Genomic DNA, 17,564 nt, shown 5'->3' with positions numbered 1-17,564 from the left:
CAAGGGGGTCACACCAGATACTGAAAGCAATGGCTCACATACTTTTGCCACTCACAGATATGTAATATTGGATCACTTTCCTCAATAAATAAATAACCAAGTATAATATTTTTGTCTGAGTTATTTAACTGGGTTCTCTTTATCTACTTTTAGGACTTGTGTGAAAATCTGATGATGTTTTAGGTTATATTTATGCAGAAATGTAGAAAATTCTAAAGGGTTCACAAACTTTCAATCACCACTGTATGTTATTAATCCAGAAGGAATTCTTGTGCCAGAAGTCACTCCATAATAATACATAAGTTCAAATACAACAAAACAAGCTGGAAGGGAAAAAAGTAAAACTCTTTAGAGATGGTTTTGTAACCTTTTCCAGCCTGATGAGCATCAACAATGCTTTTTCTGAGGTCCTCAGAAACCTCCTTTATTCTTCCACAAACGTGTTGTGAAGATCAGACTTTGATAGATCCCTGTTCTTTCAATAAAACAGGGTGCCCACTAACACCTGATTGTCATCCCATTGACTGAAAACACCTGACTCCAATTTCACCTTCAAATTAACTGCTAATCCTAAAGGTTCACATACTTTTGCCACTCACAGATATGTAATATTGGATCATTTTCCTCAATAAATAAATGACCAAGTATAATATTTTTGTCTAATTTGTTCAACTGGATTCTCTTTATCTACTTTTAGGACTTGTGTGAAAATCTGATGTTTTAGGTCATATTTATGCAGAAATATAGAAAATTCTAAAGGGTTCACAAACTTTCAAGCACCACTGTACATGTCTTGCACCACTCTAATATACTTCTCATTCACTCCACTCTTTCTCATACAATACCATAACCACCCTAGCACCTTCCTTACTGCCTCTCTTACTAGTATAGCAGTAGTATCCCAATCTTCTGGCAGACTTCCATTACCACTCAATGCTCATTTCATTTCTTCCCTAAACGCCTTCTGATGTTCAACCTCTCTTTTAGTTTCCACCACTTAATCTTCAGCTCCACTATTTCACACTTCCTCTTTTTCACTTTCAAGCTCATCCTGCACACGACCACTCGATGTTGTCTAGTTACACTCTCCCCTGCCATCACTTTACAGTCTCCAATCTTCTTCAGGTTACCCCTTCTGCAGAGTATGTAGTCCACCTGTATAGATCTTCCTCCACTCTTAAATGTCACCCTGTGCTGCTCTTTCTTCTTGAAGTATGTATTGACTATTGCCAGATTCATCCTCTTTGAAAACTCAACCACTATTTGCCCTTACACATTTCTCTCTCTTGCACTATATCTGCCCATCACGTCCTCATCTCCTCTGTTTCCCTCGCCAACATGTCCGTTGAAATCTGCTCCTATCATCACGTGCTCCTCCCTCGGTATACTTTCTATCACTTCATCCATCTTTTCCCAGAAAAACTCTTTCTCTTGATTCTCACATCCAACCTGTGGGGCATACGCGCACACAACATTGACTGATTACCACTCCTTGAATCTCCAACTTCATGCCTCTCACTCTGACACCCTCTTCCCATCAATCACACTGTTGACCAACTCTCCCCTCAAAACAATACCAACACCATTTCTCTTTCCATCGACTCCATAATAAAACAACTTGCACCCACCTCCAATGTTCTTGGCCTTGCTTCCATTCCACCTCGTCTCCTGCACACACAAAACGTCCAACTTCTTTATTTCCATCATACGTGCTAACTCTCTCACTCTGCCAGTCAATGTTCCCACATTCAGTGTTCCTACCCTCAACTCTAAGCTCCTTCCTGTCCATCTTTCACGACCTCTCTGAACATGCCTCCCCCCTCTCTCTCCTTCTCTGTTTTGGTGCAACAGTAGCATACGTTCCACCAGCCCCCTGTTGACCAACAGTACCTGAGGCGGCCGTTGTTAACCTGGACCCCGACTGATCCGGTATGATGTTTATATTTTCAATCCACATGTTAGATTTGGCAGTTTTACGCCGGATGCCCTTCCTGATGCAGCCCTCTCCATTTATCCAGGCTTGGGACTGGCACCAAGAGTACGCTTACCCCCAGTGGCTGTAAAGGCAACACAGGACCAAACTAATAAATATTGGCAGTCAGCGAGCACCCTGGTGTGAGCAGCTGTTCGTTTAGCAACAGAATGATGTAACTGTCAGTGCATGGTCAAGGTAAACCTTAGAGCTGGGCGATCTCATCTCATGATCTCTAGCCGCTTTATCCTGTTCTACAGGGTCATAGGCAAGCTGGAGCCTATCCCAGCTGACTATGGGCGAAGGCGGGGTACACCCTGGACAAGTCGCCAGGTCATCACAGGGCTGACACATAGACACAGACAACCATTCACACTCACATTCACACCTACGATCAATTTAGAGTCACCAGTTAACCTAACCTGCATGTCTTTGGACTGTGGGGGAAACCGGAGCACCCGGAGGAAACCCACGCGGACACGGGGAGAACATGCAAACTCCACACAGAAAGGCCCTCACCGGCCACGGGGCTCGAACCCGGACCTTCTTGCTGTGAGGTGACAGCGCTAAGCACTACACCACCATGCCGGAGCTGGGCAATATGGCCTAAAAAAAAAAATCTTCGATTTTTTTCACAAAAAATCCGATTTTCGATTTTAATCTCCCCCCACTAAAAATCAAACTACAGATGACAAAGAAATGGTTCAAAACAAGTTTTACCTTCATTTTGTTGTCACTTAAATTTCCCCTTTGGGGTTAAAGTGCAACCAGAAACCAAAAAGAAGCCAAAAACCAAGCTTGTATACAGAGGTGGAAAGTAACGAATTACATTACTCGCGTTACTGTACTTGAGTAGCTTTTTTGTGTACTTATACTTTTTCAAGTAATTTTTAAAGAGTGTACTTTTACTTTTACTTAAGTATGTTTTCTTTTAAGTAGTGTACTTCAGTACATTTTACATCACAACCGTTACTGAGTAAAAATAAATAAATAAATAAATAAATAAAAAATAAAAAAAGGCTAAAACGGAGAAGGGGAAATGCGTTCTGGAAATGAATCACGGGAAGGACAGTTGTTGCGCGCGCGAGTCTCACACAGACGATGGCGGACATGCACCGGCGCTTTAAGGGGGGGGCTGCGGGGGGCTCAAGCCCCTGGGCCACAGCCAATCAGGGTCCTTGTAATATTAATAAAATAATAAACTGTCGGAATCATGGGCCTACATTAATGTACGGATAGAAATAAGGTTAGAAATAAATGAGCGCACAGTAGCCTGCCGTAAGAGACATGGTGGATGTGGTTCGCAAAACGAACACCCACAACTGTACCAGAATAAAATGTAACGTCACACACGAAAGCGCGCCAAAGACTGCAGACTACTGAGACACAAATTTAGAGGCTTTGAAAGATGAAGCGTTCACATGTTAGCGGGGCGCATAAAAGGAAAAAAAGAGAGAGATGCAGGTAATGATAGAATCGTTGCCTAAAGTCACAGACTTTTTTAAGGTAAGGATCACCAATCTGTTCAGAATATCAGCTACTTATCAGTTATCAGCCTACCAGCAGCTAGGCTATGTGCAGCTAGGCTAGATATGCTATGATCTGTCCAACATTAAAATAAATCAGTTGTGATTTGAATACGTGTCGTGTGATTTGAGTTATAATCCTGTTTGTATAATAGCATATTTCGATGGGGATAATAAAATGTCTAAAACGGCATCTACTGAAGAAATTGATGAAAAGATTGTAGGCTATAATGTTCACAGTTCGGGCAGCAGACAGAGTAAGCATACTGAGGGGAATAGCAATACAAAGCTAGCGCAGATCCACATTTCTCGCTAGCTGTGTTGGGTGTGTTGTTAACCCGTGTGGATTTAAGTGAAATACTTGAGAAGTTCTGTGGTCAAGACAACGTTTTAAGGTAAGGACACTTGATTATTAATGTTTGCCCGCCATGGCTTGTTGTTGACGAAAGGCCCACATGATTTTGCCTTATGCAGCTACTGCTAGCGTCATGCTTTGAACTAGGTTAAGCTCATTTGCGCTAAAGGATGGGTTTATTGAAGGACTTTGATGTAGCTAGTTTCTTTTTAAAAAATCGTATGCTCAAAACAGTATGCCCATGTTCATCATGTTTAACTTTTTTCTTGATGGAGTGCGTGAAATATTGTTGCAAGTGGTATTTCGATGCAGTCATGTCAAAAAGGCAGTTGAATGCAGTCTTATTCAAGGAGAAGGAAGACTTGCATGATGCTTGACCATAGATCGGTAGAATAGACCCTAGTAGGACTTGGTTTCGTGTATTTCGGTCTGTAGAGTTATGAGTTTGGCCGCTGTCCATGGTGTTTACGTTTCATGTGGCCGCCGAGCCAAGTACCTTCATCATCATCATCATGTTCCCCTGTCAAAAGTTAAACTCTCTAGGGGTGCTTCTGCTGTAGCAGTTGCAGCAGTTGCTCAAAGTTTGATTTGTCCATCATCATACGTCTTATCTGTTGGGTGTCTATGCCCAGCAGATTTTCCCATTTCGTCCATTTGTAACCATTTTTGTCAAACAGGAGCTGCTTTTGCACTTGGTTATTGCCCATCCGGCAAACGTGAGCAATATATTTTAGTTGCTGTACGTAGCAGGATAGTTTATATAAAACTATCCTGGGTTCCTGTCAGTTTCCGGAGGTCAGCATTGGACATCTTGTAGCTCCAGTCTATATCTTCATTTGTAGTGTTCTTTTGGTCAGGGGCATTCTTTCGTTCATATCCACCTTTAATCATTTTCCTTAGGAAGCCGTGCCACACTACCTCAATTTTGTGAATTTCACTGGATGATAGTTGCCATGCCTGTGTGCTGTACAGGAGGCGAGATAGAACGCATGCCACTAGGAACTTTATACAGGTTTTTAATAGTATTCGGTGGTCGGTTAGAACGTGTTTCAGTTCATTCCATTTCATGAATGCAGCACTTATCCTAGCATGCAGGAAGTGTGAGGATTCATCACAGTCGCTGACATTATAACCAAGATATTTAAAGGTGCGGACGTTTTTAATATTAGTGCTGCCAAGGGAAATGATACTTGGTTTACATTTGATATCCTCATCGACGTTAAAAGCCATTGTTTCTGTTTTGACATATGATATTTGTAAACCAAAGTGGGTGTAGGTCTTATCATACAACTGAAGAATATTCTGAAGCTCCTCGATGGATCCAGCGAGTATGGCCTGATCATCTGCGTATAGAATCTCTGTTATGCAACCCTCTCCTGATGCTCGTGCTTTCATATGCATTTCTCTTGTGGATACCTCATTTGGAATGCAATATCTGAACTTGAAGCCTGTATCTGGGTACAGTTTTGATATCTCATGCTGTGCAATCCTGACAACAAAGTCCATATAGATATTAAAAACTGATGGCGATTCTAGGGCACCTTGTCTTGCAGTGAATGTTTGTTTTCATGCCGCCGAGCTATTTTTATGTATTTTATTTTTTAAAAGGACTTGTCTGTAGATGTGTGTGTTTTATGTTTACAACACATAGGTCTACATTAGCGCACGCGCGCTTGTGTGGTTATCTCTGGCCATGCCCCTGCGTGAAAGTTACGCAGTATCACTGTCCTGTCCGTGGTAATAATCAGAACCGGCTCTGTAATGATAATGCACGCGTTCTTCTCTCCCTCTGTGGTCGGACGTGTTGAGCGATGTGAGCGTGGGCCTTGTGCAGCTATGCTGAGCCAAACGTAACCTATCGTAGGCTTCTAGGCTAATTACGCGCTTACACTGTAAATGCTTGACACGTATTGCAAATAAAATAAGAGTGTTTTCCTGGCCAACGGTAAGGGTAGGGTTGACAGGTAGCCTATGAGGGGCCTAGCCCCTGGACCACGGGTGTTGATAAAGCGCCCCGCGGACATGGAGGAGACCGAGGAACCTGTGGTGGACGACCCTGCAGAAAACGCAATTTCTTCCAGTAATGAAGTGCACCCCTGGCCCTACATACGTGATCACTTCAGCTTCGTAGAGAAAAGGGGTGACAGTTTCATTATGCAATGCAGATTATGTGTGCCCAAGAAGACAACCATTGCGGCATACAAAAATTCGACATCTAATCTGCGCAAGCATGTTGAGGTAAGTATTGTCATTGGCATCATAATCACAGGCGCAGATAGAGGGTGGGACGGGTGGGATTCGTCCCACCCAGATTTAAATTCACCTCATTCGGTCCCCCCCACTTATAGGGAGGAAAAAATGTTTATGCTGTCTTTCTTTGCATAAGGCAAACCTCACGGAAAAATCAAAAGACAAATTACCATTCGGTTTATTGAGGTGCACAGCAGTGTATACATAGTTGCAACAACTCACATAAAACAAAACAAAGACTGATATTCGGTTGGTTGAGCTGCGCAGACTGCACAGGTTGCGAGCTCGAGCTTGGTTGCTATGGTTACCCACAACAAGTTTGACAGGCATATCGGGGTTGGGGTTGGTTTGCTGGCAGCTTTGTCCCCCCCAGTTTTTTGTCCCCCCCAGTTCAAAAAACGTATCTGCGCCCCTGATCATAATGTTTCCTTTCCATAGTAAAACCGACAATAGGCTGGTTATATTCCAAAAATAGTGGATGGCATTGCTAATGTTGAAGTAGCAACCTGTTGGTACTGTAACATAACGGTAACTAGTCTGTTATTCGGTTGGCTAATCATGCAAGCAAGTTAGCTCGCCAACCTGACGTGATCAGTCCTCCTACCATTCTACATCCAACAGGCCAGAAATGAATACTAAGCAAAACAAATAATGTTTGAATTGAATTGTTCAATAACACACAGTGCACACAGGCAAGCTACGAGATTTCGGTGCAACATTTCACTTTCATATTTCGTGTACAATGCTTTGTGTGTGGTCAGGGCAATGTAAACGACATGACTGTGTGTATTGACCTTTTTTGTTTGTCTCAGTTTTAATGCAGCATTATCCTAAGCATTCAATTTGATACACTTCCTTTAAATAAAACATCTGGGTTGAGATGTACATATATCCTTGTTTCCTCTTCTTTTTCATTTTTGCACAACACAATGGAGGCAGAAAACACCCATTGTTAAAAGTAACATTTTACTTTTACTCAAAGTACATTTTAAATGATCTACTTTTTACTTTTACTTGAGTAGATTTTTTGTCTGGTAACTTTACTTGTACTTAAGTAAAATTTCATCAGAGTAACAGTACTTGTACTTGAGTATAATATTTTAGTACTCTTTCCACCTCTGCTTGTATACGAGATGGCAGACCATGCCATTGTAAATAGTGAGAACAAAACAGTAACTTTTCGAAAGCTTTCTCCAACATAGCTTAGTTTCAAACTGGCACTGACACAATGCACCCTCAAACTTAAAAAATAAATAATAATAAATAAAATTGTGTCCTTTTCTATAAAACTGACAAAATAGGGGAAAAAATCCCGGCTTTTCCACCGTATGTATGGGCACCAAGTCTTTTGCAATAAACATCGCGATAGCATCTGTGATTGCCTTCCACCACGCCGCATTCTTATCATAAGGCGCACAGTTTGAAAATGAGTCCGAGACAGCTGCTTGCTTCACTGTGGATGGTGCGCTCGTGCTGCGGCGGTGTTCATTCCACCGGGAGCAGCACTTCTCCCGCTCCACTGCAGGCTTCTGTTTAAGGGGTTGGAATAAATTAGTCGTGCTTCTTCCTTTGGAAGCAACCGTTTTCAAACACACCTTACAATGAGGACTTGTTTGGTCTGCGTCCGACACCGCAAAACCGAACCAATTCCAGATCACAGAGGAAGTTGCCCCTTTCTTGGGCACAAGTTGCTCCTTTCTTGGGCACAAATTGCGGCTTTCCCTCAATCGCTGCCATGTAGTTTGTGTGTGTCTATGGCAAGCGCGCAGGAGGAGGCCTATAGTGTCAGTGCCCGATCCGTTCTGCACATGTGCAGAGGGGAGCGTCGGTGGCGGAAGTTAAAACTGAGACAGAACCGATTTTCATAAAAACACGTCCTTAACTGTAAATTCGAATTAATCTATAAAATCGATTTATCGCCCAGCTCTAGTAAACCTGTAGATGGCAGTAATGCAACACTGGATGCCAGCTGCTGTAAAACCCAAAAGATGAAGAAGAAGAAGAAGAAAAAGCCAAAGGTAAGCATGTGCATGTGCACATGGACTTCCTCTGTCTGTGAGTGCTTTTATGCACATTATTTGCTAGGGAATCCCCTCAAATTAATTAACTTCCCAGCCACAGAATGGCTTGTCCCTTTTTTTTGATATTACGGAAATAAACATCTATCGCAATGACCAAATTTAAGAGGGAACTAAATTTCACCGATTTTATTAAATCAAATGACCGTCTAGTTTCAATTTTGCTGTTTTTACATGACTTTAGGATTCAGTTGTAATATTTTCAATTATTCATATGAATCAGTTGATATATTCCTGCAGTAAATCTTAATGTCTTTGCATAGATTTACTTTTAAATTCTAAAACAGCTTCCTTATGCAAGACTAAGATCACATCTCAATCATACCAAATAAATACAGAAATACAAAATTACTTGAATACATACAGATAAGAAACACTGGTATTATCTAGAGTGTAGTTAATTAAGAAAAACCATAAAAATAAAACACTGACATTGTTTCAGTGAACATGAAATAAACATGTATGAAACTGATCTTAGATTTGTGGAAAAATTCTAAGATTTATATCAAGATCTGTGGCACAGACTCCTTTTCCTGTTTGTCATGTCGCTGTATCTAACAGTCTCCCACCAACCACAGAGCAACACGTTGCCCCCCTGCCCTCTCACGCACTCACACACACAAATGCACACACGTGCACACATGCGTGCATACACACACATTTGTCAGTATTACTTTTTTAATGAAAGATAAAGGTTTTTGAATGGAAAAAAAAATAAATCCCAGACCAGTCAATATCTCACATAATGAAAACTGTCAGACATTCCCATCCTTGTGGGACATTTCCCCACATGTTCTCACACACACACACACACACACACACAAAATTAATATATGGTATATGTTAGTGCCGATGGAGGTGAAGCGTGTTAATGCTGGTGTTAGTGCTGATAGAGCTGAAGCAGTGTTAGTGCCGGTGTTAGTGCTGTGAGGGGTGAAGTGGTGTTAGTCCTGATAGAGCTGAAGCAATGTTAGTGCCAAGAGAGGTGAAGGGATGTTCGTGCTGAGACAGGGGAAGCAGTGTTGGTGCCGATAGAGCTGAAGCGCCTCTCGCCCGTAGTCAGCTGGGATAGGCTCCAGCTTGCCTGCAACCCTGTAGGACAGGATAATTGGCTACAGATAATGGATATATAAAATTATGACAAGATAAAAAAATTACTTGTTTTTGAGTTACTGATGTTTGGATTAATAACTATAATGCTAACCAGACTAATAAGTAAAGCGAGTCTAACTACAATGCTTCACAGACCAGACGTGGTCTCAAGTTTGTTTGTTTCTTTGTTTGTAAGCCAATTAACTGAAGTCAAATCCATCCATTATCTCATCTCATTATCTCTAGCCGCTTTATCCTGTTCTACAGGGTCGCAGGCAAGCTGGAGCCTATCCCAGCTGACTATGGGCAAGAGGCGGGGTACACCCTGGTCAAGTCGCCAGGTTATCACAGGGCCTGAAGTCAAATTAGTTGTTAAATTTTTAACTACAATACAGTAAAGACTTGGACTGAATTTGCACATCAATTAAATCAAAACAAATATTGACTAATACAGAGGACAAAAATCTCATTATAACGTAACTCCCTGTTTCACTCCCTTCCTTTCACCTCATGTGTGGTTATTAGGCCAAATTTAAATCTTGTGTACCTGGGTGTTGAATTTTTTGGTAACTCTTTGCGTTGGCATCCTCTTTTTCTGTGTCATAGCCTTCAAAATCATCCGAGAGTGTATAGATGACTTTCGTCACGTCCTCGTGGTCATCTCTCTTCAGCTCCTTACTGAATAAATGAAACATTTCTAAAATATAAATTATTCAATAAAACCCCTGAGAACATGACCGTACAGCTGCACCTCTTCACTCAAGCGTGTTGTGTGTTCTCGGAGCTGAAATGAACGTGTTGCTGCCAGGAAAGGAAGTGAAGAGCTGCAATTCTCATGCTGATATTGATCTCATAAGATTGTCTTTATTTATGCGACATTAAAATGTTAGTGTTGTACTATCATGTGCTAGTCCCCATCAGCTACTGAATTCGAATCACACACTTCCAATTTTATTATTATTTTTAAATAGAACAATAAATAAATTTAGGGCCACATGGCCCTAAATTCTCAGCTAATTTTTCTTGCTTCACCAAGCAAGAAAATGCAAGATATAGTGGGGCAAAAAAGTATTTAGTCAGCCACCAATTGTGCAAGTTCTCCCACTTAAAAAGATGAGAGAGGCCTGTAATTTTCATCATAGGTACACTTCAACTATAAGAGACAGAATGGGGGGAAAGAATCCAGGAAATCACATTGTAAGATTTTTAATGAATTAATTGGTAAATTCCTCGGTAAAATAAGTATTCGGTCACCTACAAACAAGCAAGATTTCTGGCTCTCACAGACCAGTAACAACTTCTTTAAGAGGCTCCTCTGTCCTCCACTCGTTACCTGTATTAATGGTACCTGTTTGAACTCGTTATCAGTATAAAAGACACCTGTCCACAACCTCAAACAGTCACACTCCAAACTCCACTATGGCCAAGACCAAAGAGCTGTCAAAGGACACCAGAAACAAAATTGTAGACCTGCACCAGGCTGGGAAGGCTGAATCTGCAATAGGTAAGCAGCTTGGTGTGAAGAAATAAACTGTGGGAGCAATTATTAGAAAATGGAAGACATACAAGACCATTGATAATCTCCCTCGATCTGGGGCTCCACACAAGATCTCACCCCGTGGGCTCAAAATGATCACAAGAACGGTGAGCAAAAGTCCCAGAACCACACAGGGGGACCTAGTGAATGACCTGCAGAGAGCTGGGACCAAAGTAACAAAGGCTACCATCAGTAACACACTATGCTGCCAGGGACTCAAATCCTGCAGTGCCAGACGTGTCCCCCTGCTTAAGCCAGTACATGTCCAGGCCCATCTGAAGTTTGCTAGAGAGCATTTGAATGATCCAGAAGAGGATTGGGAGAATGTCATATGGGCAGATGAAACCAAAATAGAACTTTTTGGTAAAAACTCAACTTGTGTTTGGAGGTGAAAGAATGCTGAGTTGCATCCAAAGAACACCATACCTACTGTGAAGCATGGGGGTGGAAACATCATGCTTTGGGGCTGTTTTTCTGCAAAGGGACCAGGATGACTGATCCGTGTAAAGGAAAGAATGAATGGGGCCATGTATCGTGAGATTTTGAGTGAAAACCTCCTTCCATCAGTGTTCCGTTATCCCACGGAAAGGGCGACCAAGGTGTGCACAGGAATTACTCGGCTCAATTTCCACTTTTCTTTGTTTTATTCAATCTCTGCATTCAGTTGTAGTAGCATTAAAAATGGTTGCAGCTGTAATAATTGCAAGAATGGATGCAGCAGTGCAAGAATGGATGCAGCAGCAGTTATTGTAGCAGTAATGATTACAAGAGTGGATGCAGCAGTGCAAAAATGGATGCAGCAGTGCAAGAACCCGATAGCTGCACACCTGGTCAAACATAGCGAGTGTAAAGCAAAGGCTCCCATCCCTTTTCAAACAAGGAAGCAGGTCACATGACCCTGCAATACTCGCATTTTATTAAAGGGAACGGCACCATTACTCTATACTACACCAGGACGCTAGATAAACATCTAATAATACAAAATCAGGCCAAAAAAGAAACCACAAAACACAACACCTCCCACTAAAGTTCCAGATCTTAAGATCCAAGGAACTTACAATTTCACAGAAACCCTTAAAGCAACACCCCTATTTACACATACTTTTGACACCCCCATTTGCAAAGAAAAATTTGCATTTACATTTTTTTTTCACTTTTTGCACAATGTCCATGTATAATCCAATACCAAAAATGTCCAAAGTCAAATACATCCCTGTGGCAGGTGTGTTGTAGACTGCTCGGGAATGTGAAGTATAGTATGGCATGTGCATATATGTTCTTTTATCTTCATGTTTGTACAATAAGACGGCTATGGTGGCAGCGTTTGGCATACACCAACCAGCCTGTTACATGTGCAATGGGAGTGTGCAATGAATGTATGTGATGAGCATTGACTTGACCCAGGAAAGGGGATCAGGATGACTCAGGTGGAGGATTTTGGTCCTCCACAGGAAGAAGAACTACCAGCCTTCTCACATCTCTTCTAATAACCGCCATAGGCAGCGAAGAACTTCTTTTCTTTCGGCTATCTGCCAGGGGAGCAGGAATGCCAACACATATTGCAATATCTGCATCCCTGACAACTCCTTTACTGTCAGGGTAGACTGTTACAATCCGGCCCAAACGAAACTGACCTCTTAAGGCATTTGGATCAGCTATCCAGACGAGGTCACCGACTCTAACATTCCTCTCTGACTGATGCCACTTCTGTCGAATGAACAGGTTTGGGCCAGCAAGTTCTCTCCATTTTGCCCAGAACCGGTCCACCCAGATTTGAATGGCCCTCAGTCGATGCCAGGGATGAATCTCTAAATCAAAACCACAGGTGTCTCCTCCAGGCAATGCTCGACCTAGTATGAGGGAGTTGGGCATCAAATACTCAACTAAATCCTCCTGCTCTTGAGCTCTGGCATCTATTGGGCATTCATTTGTTAAGTTAGCTGCCTGATAGAACAGAGTTTGGAGCTCTTCCCACATAAGGGATCCTGTAGTTCCACCAAGGCCTGTGAGTGCCCTCTTCAGGAGCTTCACAGCAGCCTCCACAGCTCCATTCCTATGAGGTGCATCTGCAGGGTGAAACTCCCACTTCCATTCAGTTCCATTCCTGGCAGCAACATCTTCCATGGACACAGCTTGCAAGCAAGCCAGATGTTTATAAAGCTGTTGCAAAGCTGGTTTAGCACCAATGAAGTTGGTCCCTCTATCGGACCATAATTTCCTTGGATACCCTCTCAGAGCAACAAAGCGAGTGTATGCCTGGAGGAAGCTTTCTGCAGACTGGTCATCAGTGAGGTCTGCATGGACAACTCTTGAAGCCATACAGCAGTATACAATACCCCAGACCTTCTTACTTGTCCTTCTTTTTACAGTGTCCTTCACTTCAAAGGGACCAAAGAGGTCAAGGGTTGTATACTCAAAAGGACTGGATCTCTGAGTGTGTTCTAGAGGCAGATCACTCATTACTTGCTGGCACAGTTCAGCCCTTCGCTTTCTGCAGGTGACACAGTTGTTAAGCACCTTCTTAACTGTTTTTCGTCCCTGCATGATCCAGGCCTTCTTTCTCGTCCGTAGGAGGGTTGAGGCAACACATTCATAATTTTCTTCATGTGCCTCCCTGGCCAGTAAAGTTGCTAACCATGATTGGCATGGGATGAGCAGTACAGCCACTTTATCCTTACCCCAGCATTGGATCCTCCCTCCACAGAACAAGAGACCAATCTTTCCTTCTTTTTGGACCACCAGGCGATCCAGGGTTGTGTCACGGAACTCGATACCATCTTGAGCTGCCAGAGCTAAGAATTTGAAAGCTGTTGCCCTTTCATCTGCAGACAGGTATAATCGTGCCTCCCACTTTGAGGGAACAGGGGCCTGGCTGTTGCCTCTAACCTCATCCCCTCATAGATCCAGCCCAGTTCTCATTTTCCCTCGCCTCTTTGAAAAGTTCACTGATGTCAACAGACGGAGTTTATCGGTTTCAGGCTCATAACCCAATCCAAGCGCCTTATTTTCTTCATCCCGCATCTGGTTGATCCAGATGCAAGATCTTCTAGCCTCCGTCGAGAGAGAGTGCCGCCAAATAGGGCTAATCCTCAATGACCGGAAGACCAAGGTAATGACACGTAACATGACCCTTCCGTCTCCTATCCTCACAAGTGACGGGATGGCTCTCAAAGTAGTGGAGGACTTCAAGTACCTGGGTTCATGGGTCAACTCCAGCGAACAGGATATCAAGGTTCGCAAGGCCCTTGCCTGGCAGGCCCTCAATTCGATGAGTAACGTGTGGAAGTCAGGGGTACCTGCGAGCCTCAAGTGTAGGCTTTTTGTGGCTACCGTGGAGTCAGTTCTGCTCTACGGTTCTGAGTGTTGGTCACTCACGTCAACTTCTGAAAGATCCTTGGATGGCTGCTACACCAGAATGCTACGCATGGCGCTAAACATCAGCTGGCAGGACCACATCATCAACGAGTAACTCTACGGCAACCTCCCAAAAATATCCGACAAGGTGGCATGGCGATGACTCAGTCTCGTCGGGCATTGCTTCCGACACAGCGACATCACCGCCTCCAAACTTTTATACTGTGGGAACCATCACATGGTCACAGAGGCAGAGGCCATCCCACGGCCACCTTCGTGGACACACTAAGGAGGGATGTTGGTGTCACCAGCACAACCGAGCTTAAAACCTGCCTGGCGGATCGACACGATTGGAGCGTCCGGCGTGCGGCTCGGCTGTGGCCGCCGTGATGATGATGATGATGCATCTGGTTGGGGAGTATAAGGGTCTTGGGCTCTGTTGACCTGACATTACTGGAGTCAGTGGGATCCTCATCCCTCCCACTTTGACCGGTCAGGACCCAGGGCTTGAGGGAGAAGCCACCTGCCTTTAGGATCTTTTCCACTCCTTTAATCATCCTAATTAAAGCTTGGTGGTCGTCATGTGATGTCAATATATCATCGACATAACAGTCCTCTGTCAGGATCTGGTGTTCTGCAATCATGGACGCAAACTGAGGCAGATTTGCAGTCTCCCTCATAGCTACCTGAGCAATACATCCAGCAGATTTGTTGCCAATATTGACCCTGACAACAGCAAGTTCACCAATTTCTTCAGTGGGGTCATCCCTCCAGAGGAATCAATGGAGGTGTACTTCCTCATCCTTTAACCACACAGAGTTGGACATTTTCTTTACATCTCCAAGAGCTGCATACAATTGACTCCTGAATCTCAGGAGGACACCCCAGATTGGATTGAGTACATCAGGGCCTTTGTGGAGGAGGTTGTTCAGGCTCATCCCTTTAAACTCCTGGCTACTATTCCAGACTATCCTCACTGGCGTCGAGCTAGAGTGGGGATTTGGGGCAACCAGATGGCTAATATACCAAACTGGCCCCTTCCAATCCTCAATCTGCTGGCTAGTGAGTTTGAGGGCCGCTCCTCTTGAAATCATTTCACGGATCTGCTCACTATACGCAGCTTTCCACACAGGTTCTCTTGCCAACCGAGCCTCACTATTCCGGAAGGTTGCTTCCACTGCTTGGCGATTGTTTGGCAGAATTGCTGGATTGACCTTCCATGGGTATGCCGCATCCCAGTGTGGAGCATCACTGTGCTTATCCACCAGTACATACGAGAGGCAGTCCTTTATTTTCTCCAAGTCCCTTTCCTCCCCAAGGGTCATCTCCTGGCCACCCGGTGGACACTTGCCACACTTACAGCTCCCACATTTAGGGTCACATGCTGCACCAATACTATCCCACTTGAACCATTCAAGGACTTCTTTATTTGTAGAACTGGTGTTACCGAGGGTCACTATCTGTGCCAAGTCCTTGCTCAAATTTCTGACATTCACACAGATCTCCTTATAGAACCTTGAAGATGTCCTCATGGTTCGTGCGAAGTGGGTTTCAGATTGGAGCAGTGTCAAGTCAATGGTCTCAAAAAGGTTGGGGTGAGTACCACCAACGGTTTTACCCAGTGGTCCATCCCAAAGGACAAGATCCCCCTCCCTTTTTAATGGCTGTGGGACCAGGCGACCTTCCCTGTGGCTTATGAGAAGGTCGATGGTTTCAGGGCGGGCCAGCTCTGCTATGGCAACATCAGGAAAGATCTTCTGGAGTTGTTGCGGTGTGACAGAATGACTGGCCTCAGCGATACTTTCCAGACCATAGCAAAACAATTTATGGTCCACCACTGTACCTTTGATGGTTTTCACTCTCAGCCACAGGGAATATCTCCTTGTAGTAACCATTTTAGTCATCCTTCCTATGCCATGGACAATTAGCTTGACGCTGTCACCTATCAAACCAAGCCGCTGGGCAGTGCTATGGGTGACATAATTAGTGTCCGAGGCAAGATCTATCAAAGTGCCAATCAGCTGGCCAGAGTTGGATGTTGCTTCCAGCAACATCATTATGACTGGGTACTCAGGACCACCTCTATCAGTGCAGGTACTCGAGGCCTTGTTGGAAAAAGCTTTCCTGAACTCATCCCTAAGATCCGGAGTGACCTTTGCCAGAAGCTCCTCCTGCTTACTGGTCAGTCCGAGGCCTTTCTTATTCCCTCTCTGCTCCTCACTGCTGGTAGACTTGGGGCACAGGAGATAATGGTGGGGTTCTTCATTACGGCAGTCAGCCTTGGTACACAGGAACCTTTTATTGCACTGACTATTTTTTAGATGGAAGCCCAGGCATTGACTGCACATCCCATGTGTCTTTATATGAGCCTTTCTCCTCTGAACATCCATCTCCCTGAAGGATTTGCAGGAAAAGAGTCTGCCAGGATGTGTTCCATCAGAGCAAGCAGTGCATAAGCCCAACTGTGGCGGAGACCCTTTTTGGCCTGAAGTAGCTTTAGAGAATGCCTTCTTGACTGGTCTGCCTCCTGCAGAGCTTTTCACTGATGAGTTCCTCTCCTCAAGGCCCTCATCTAACTGTTCCAACTCCTCCAATATTGCCTCCTGTTTTTGTAGGAAAAGCAGCAGACAGTCAAAATAGTTGTGCGGGTTGAAGCAATTCACCAGCTCGGCCTTATACTCAATCCACTTCTCCTTTAAAGAGCTAGTTAGCTTTCTTTCCAATGACTGTGCTACCAGACGGTTCTTCAGGACATCCTCTTCTCCCAGGATTACAAGATTGCTAAGGGCCTGCTCCACAGCCTGGATCAATTCAACTGCCTTCCTGGGATTATTTCCCTTCACAGGGGGTAGACCTTCTATCTCCTCTGCTATTTTCAGAACAATCCTTGCCTTGTTCCCAAAGCGGTTGTCAAGGCATTTGAACATCTCATCTGTTGTAGCATAGCTGGACAGGACCAGGTCTTTCTTCACCTTGTCACTTAGGCTTGCCAAAAGATGGAATCGTGTGACACCAGCAGTCCTCAGTGGATTCCCTAGCTGCTCTAACTCTGTCCACTCAGCCTTCCACCGATAATAATCGGTCATATCTCCAGAGAAGACAGGCAGCCGTGTTCTTTCAAGACTGATCTGAGGCTTCAGGCCGGCAGGCATGGCAGGTGGAGGTGAGGCATTTGAGGTATTAGGTACGTGGGATGTTGGCTGCTTAGCATCAGCTCCTATGGACTCTTTCTTAAGCTTACTGTGTCTGGACTTTTGCCAACTTTGCTCCCAGTCACGTAGCTGATTTCCCAGTTTATACAGCTGCTGTTTATAAACTATAATTTTACCAGACACAAGCCGCTCCCACTCAAGCACCTTTTGCTCAAGCATGTGGATCCTTTCCAGCAGACACTCTCTCA

General features: G+C 44.0%; 1 protein-coding gene across 2 annotated transcripts in view; it reads right to left on the bottom strand.

Moving 5' to 3' along the window:
• Nucleotides 1–10,071, bottom strand: part of LOC132883261 (CD209 antigen-like protein A) — a 31,958-nt gene extending 21,887 nt beyond the window's left edge. Inside the window, exons 1-2 of one of the 2 annotated variants that reach the window (XM_060916653.1) lie at nt 9,821–9,894; nt 1,629–1,668 (exon numbers count right to left, since the gene is read on the bottom strand). In XM_060916653.1, coding sequence (XP_060772636.1) covers nt 1,629–1,668; nt 9,821–9,892 — 112 coding nt within the window. In that variant the 5' untranslated portion in view covers nt 9,893–9,894. Of the gene's footprint in view, nt 1–1,628; nt 1,669–9,820 lie in introns of both variants that reach the window. The other variant, XM_060916651.1, reaches the window with a different exon arrangement.
• Between the last annotated feature and the right edge of the window lie 7,493 nt (nt 10,072–17,564).

The sequence above is a fragment of the Neoarius graeffei genome, chromosome 3 (genome assembly GCF_027579695.1).
Source record: "Neoarius graeffei isolate fNeoGra1 chromosome 3, fNeoGra1.pri, whole genome shotgun sequence".
NCBI lineage: Eukaryota > Metazoa > Chordata > Actinopteri > Siluriformes > Ariidae > Neoarius > Neoarius graeffei.
This window is presented reverse-complemented; position numbering and strand designations above follow the sequence as displayed.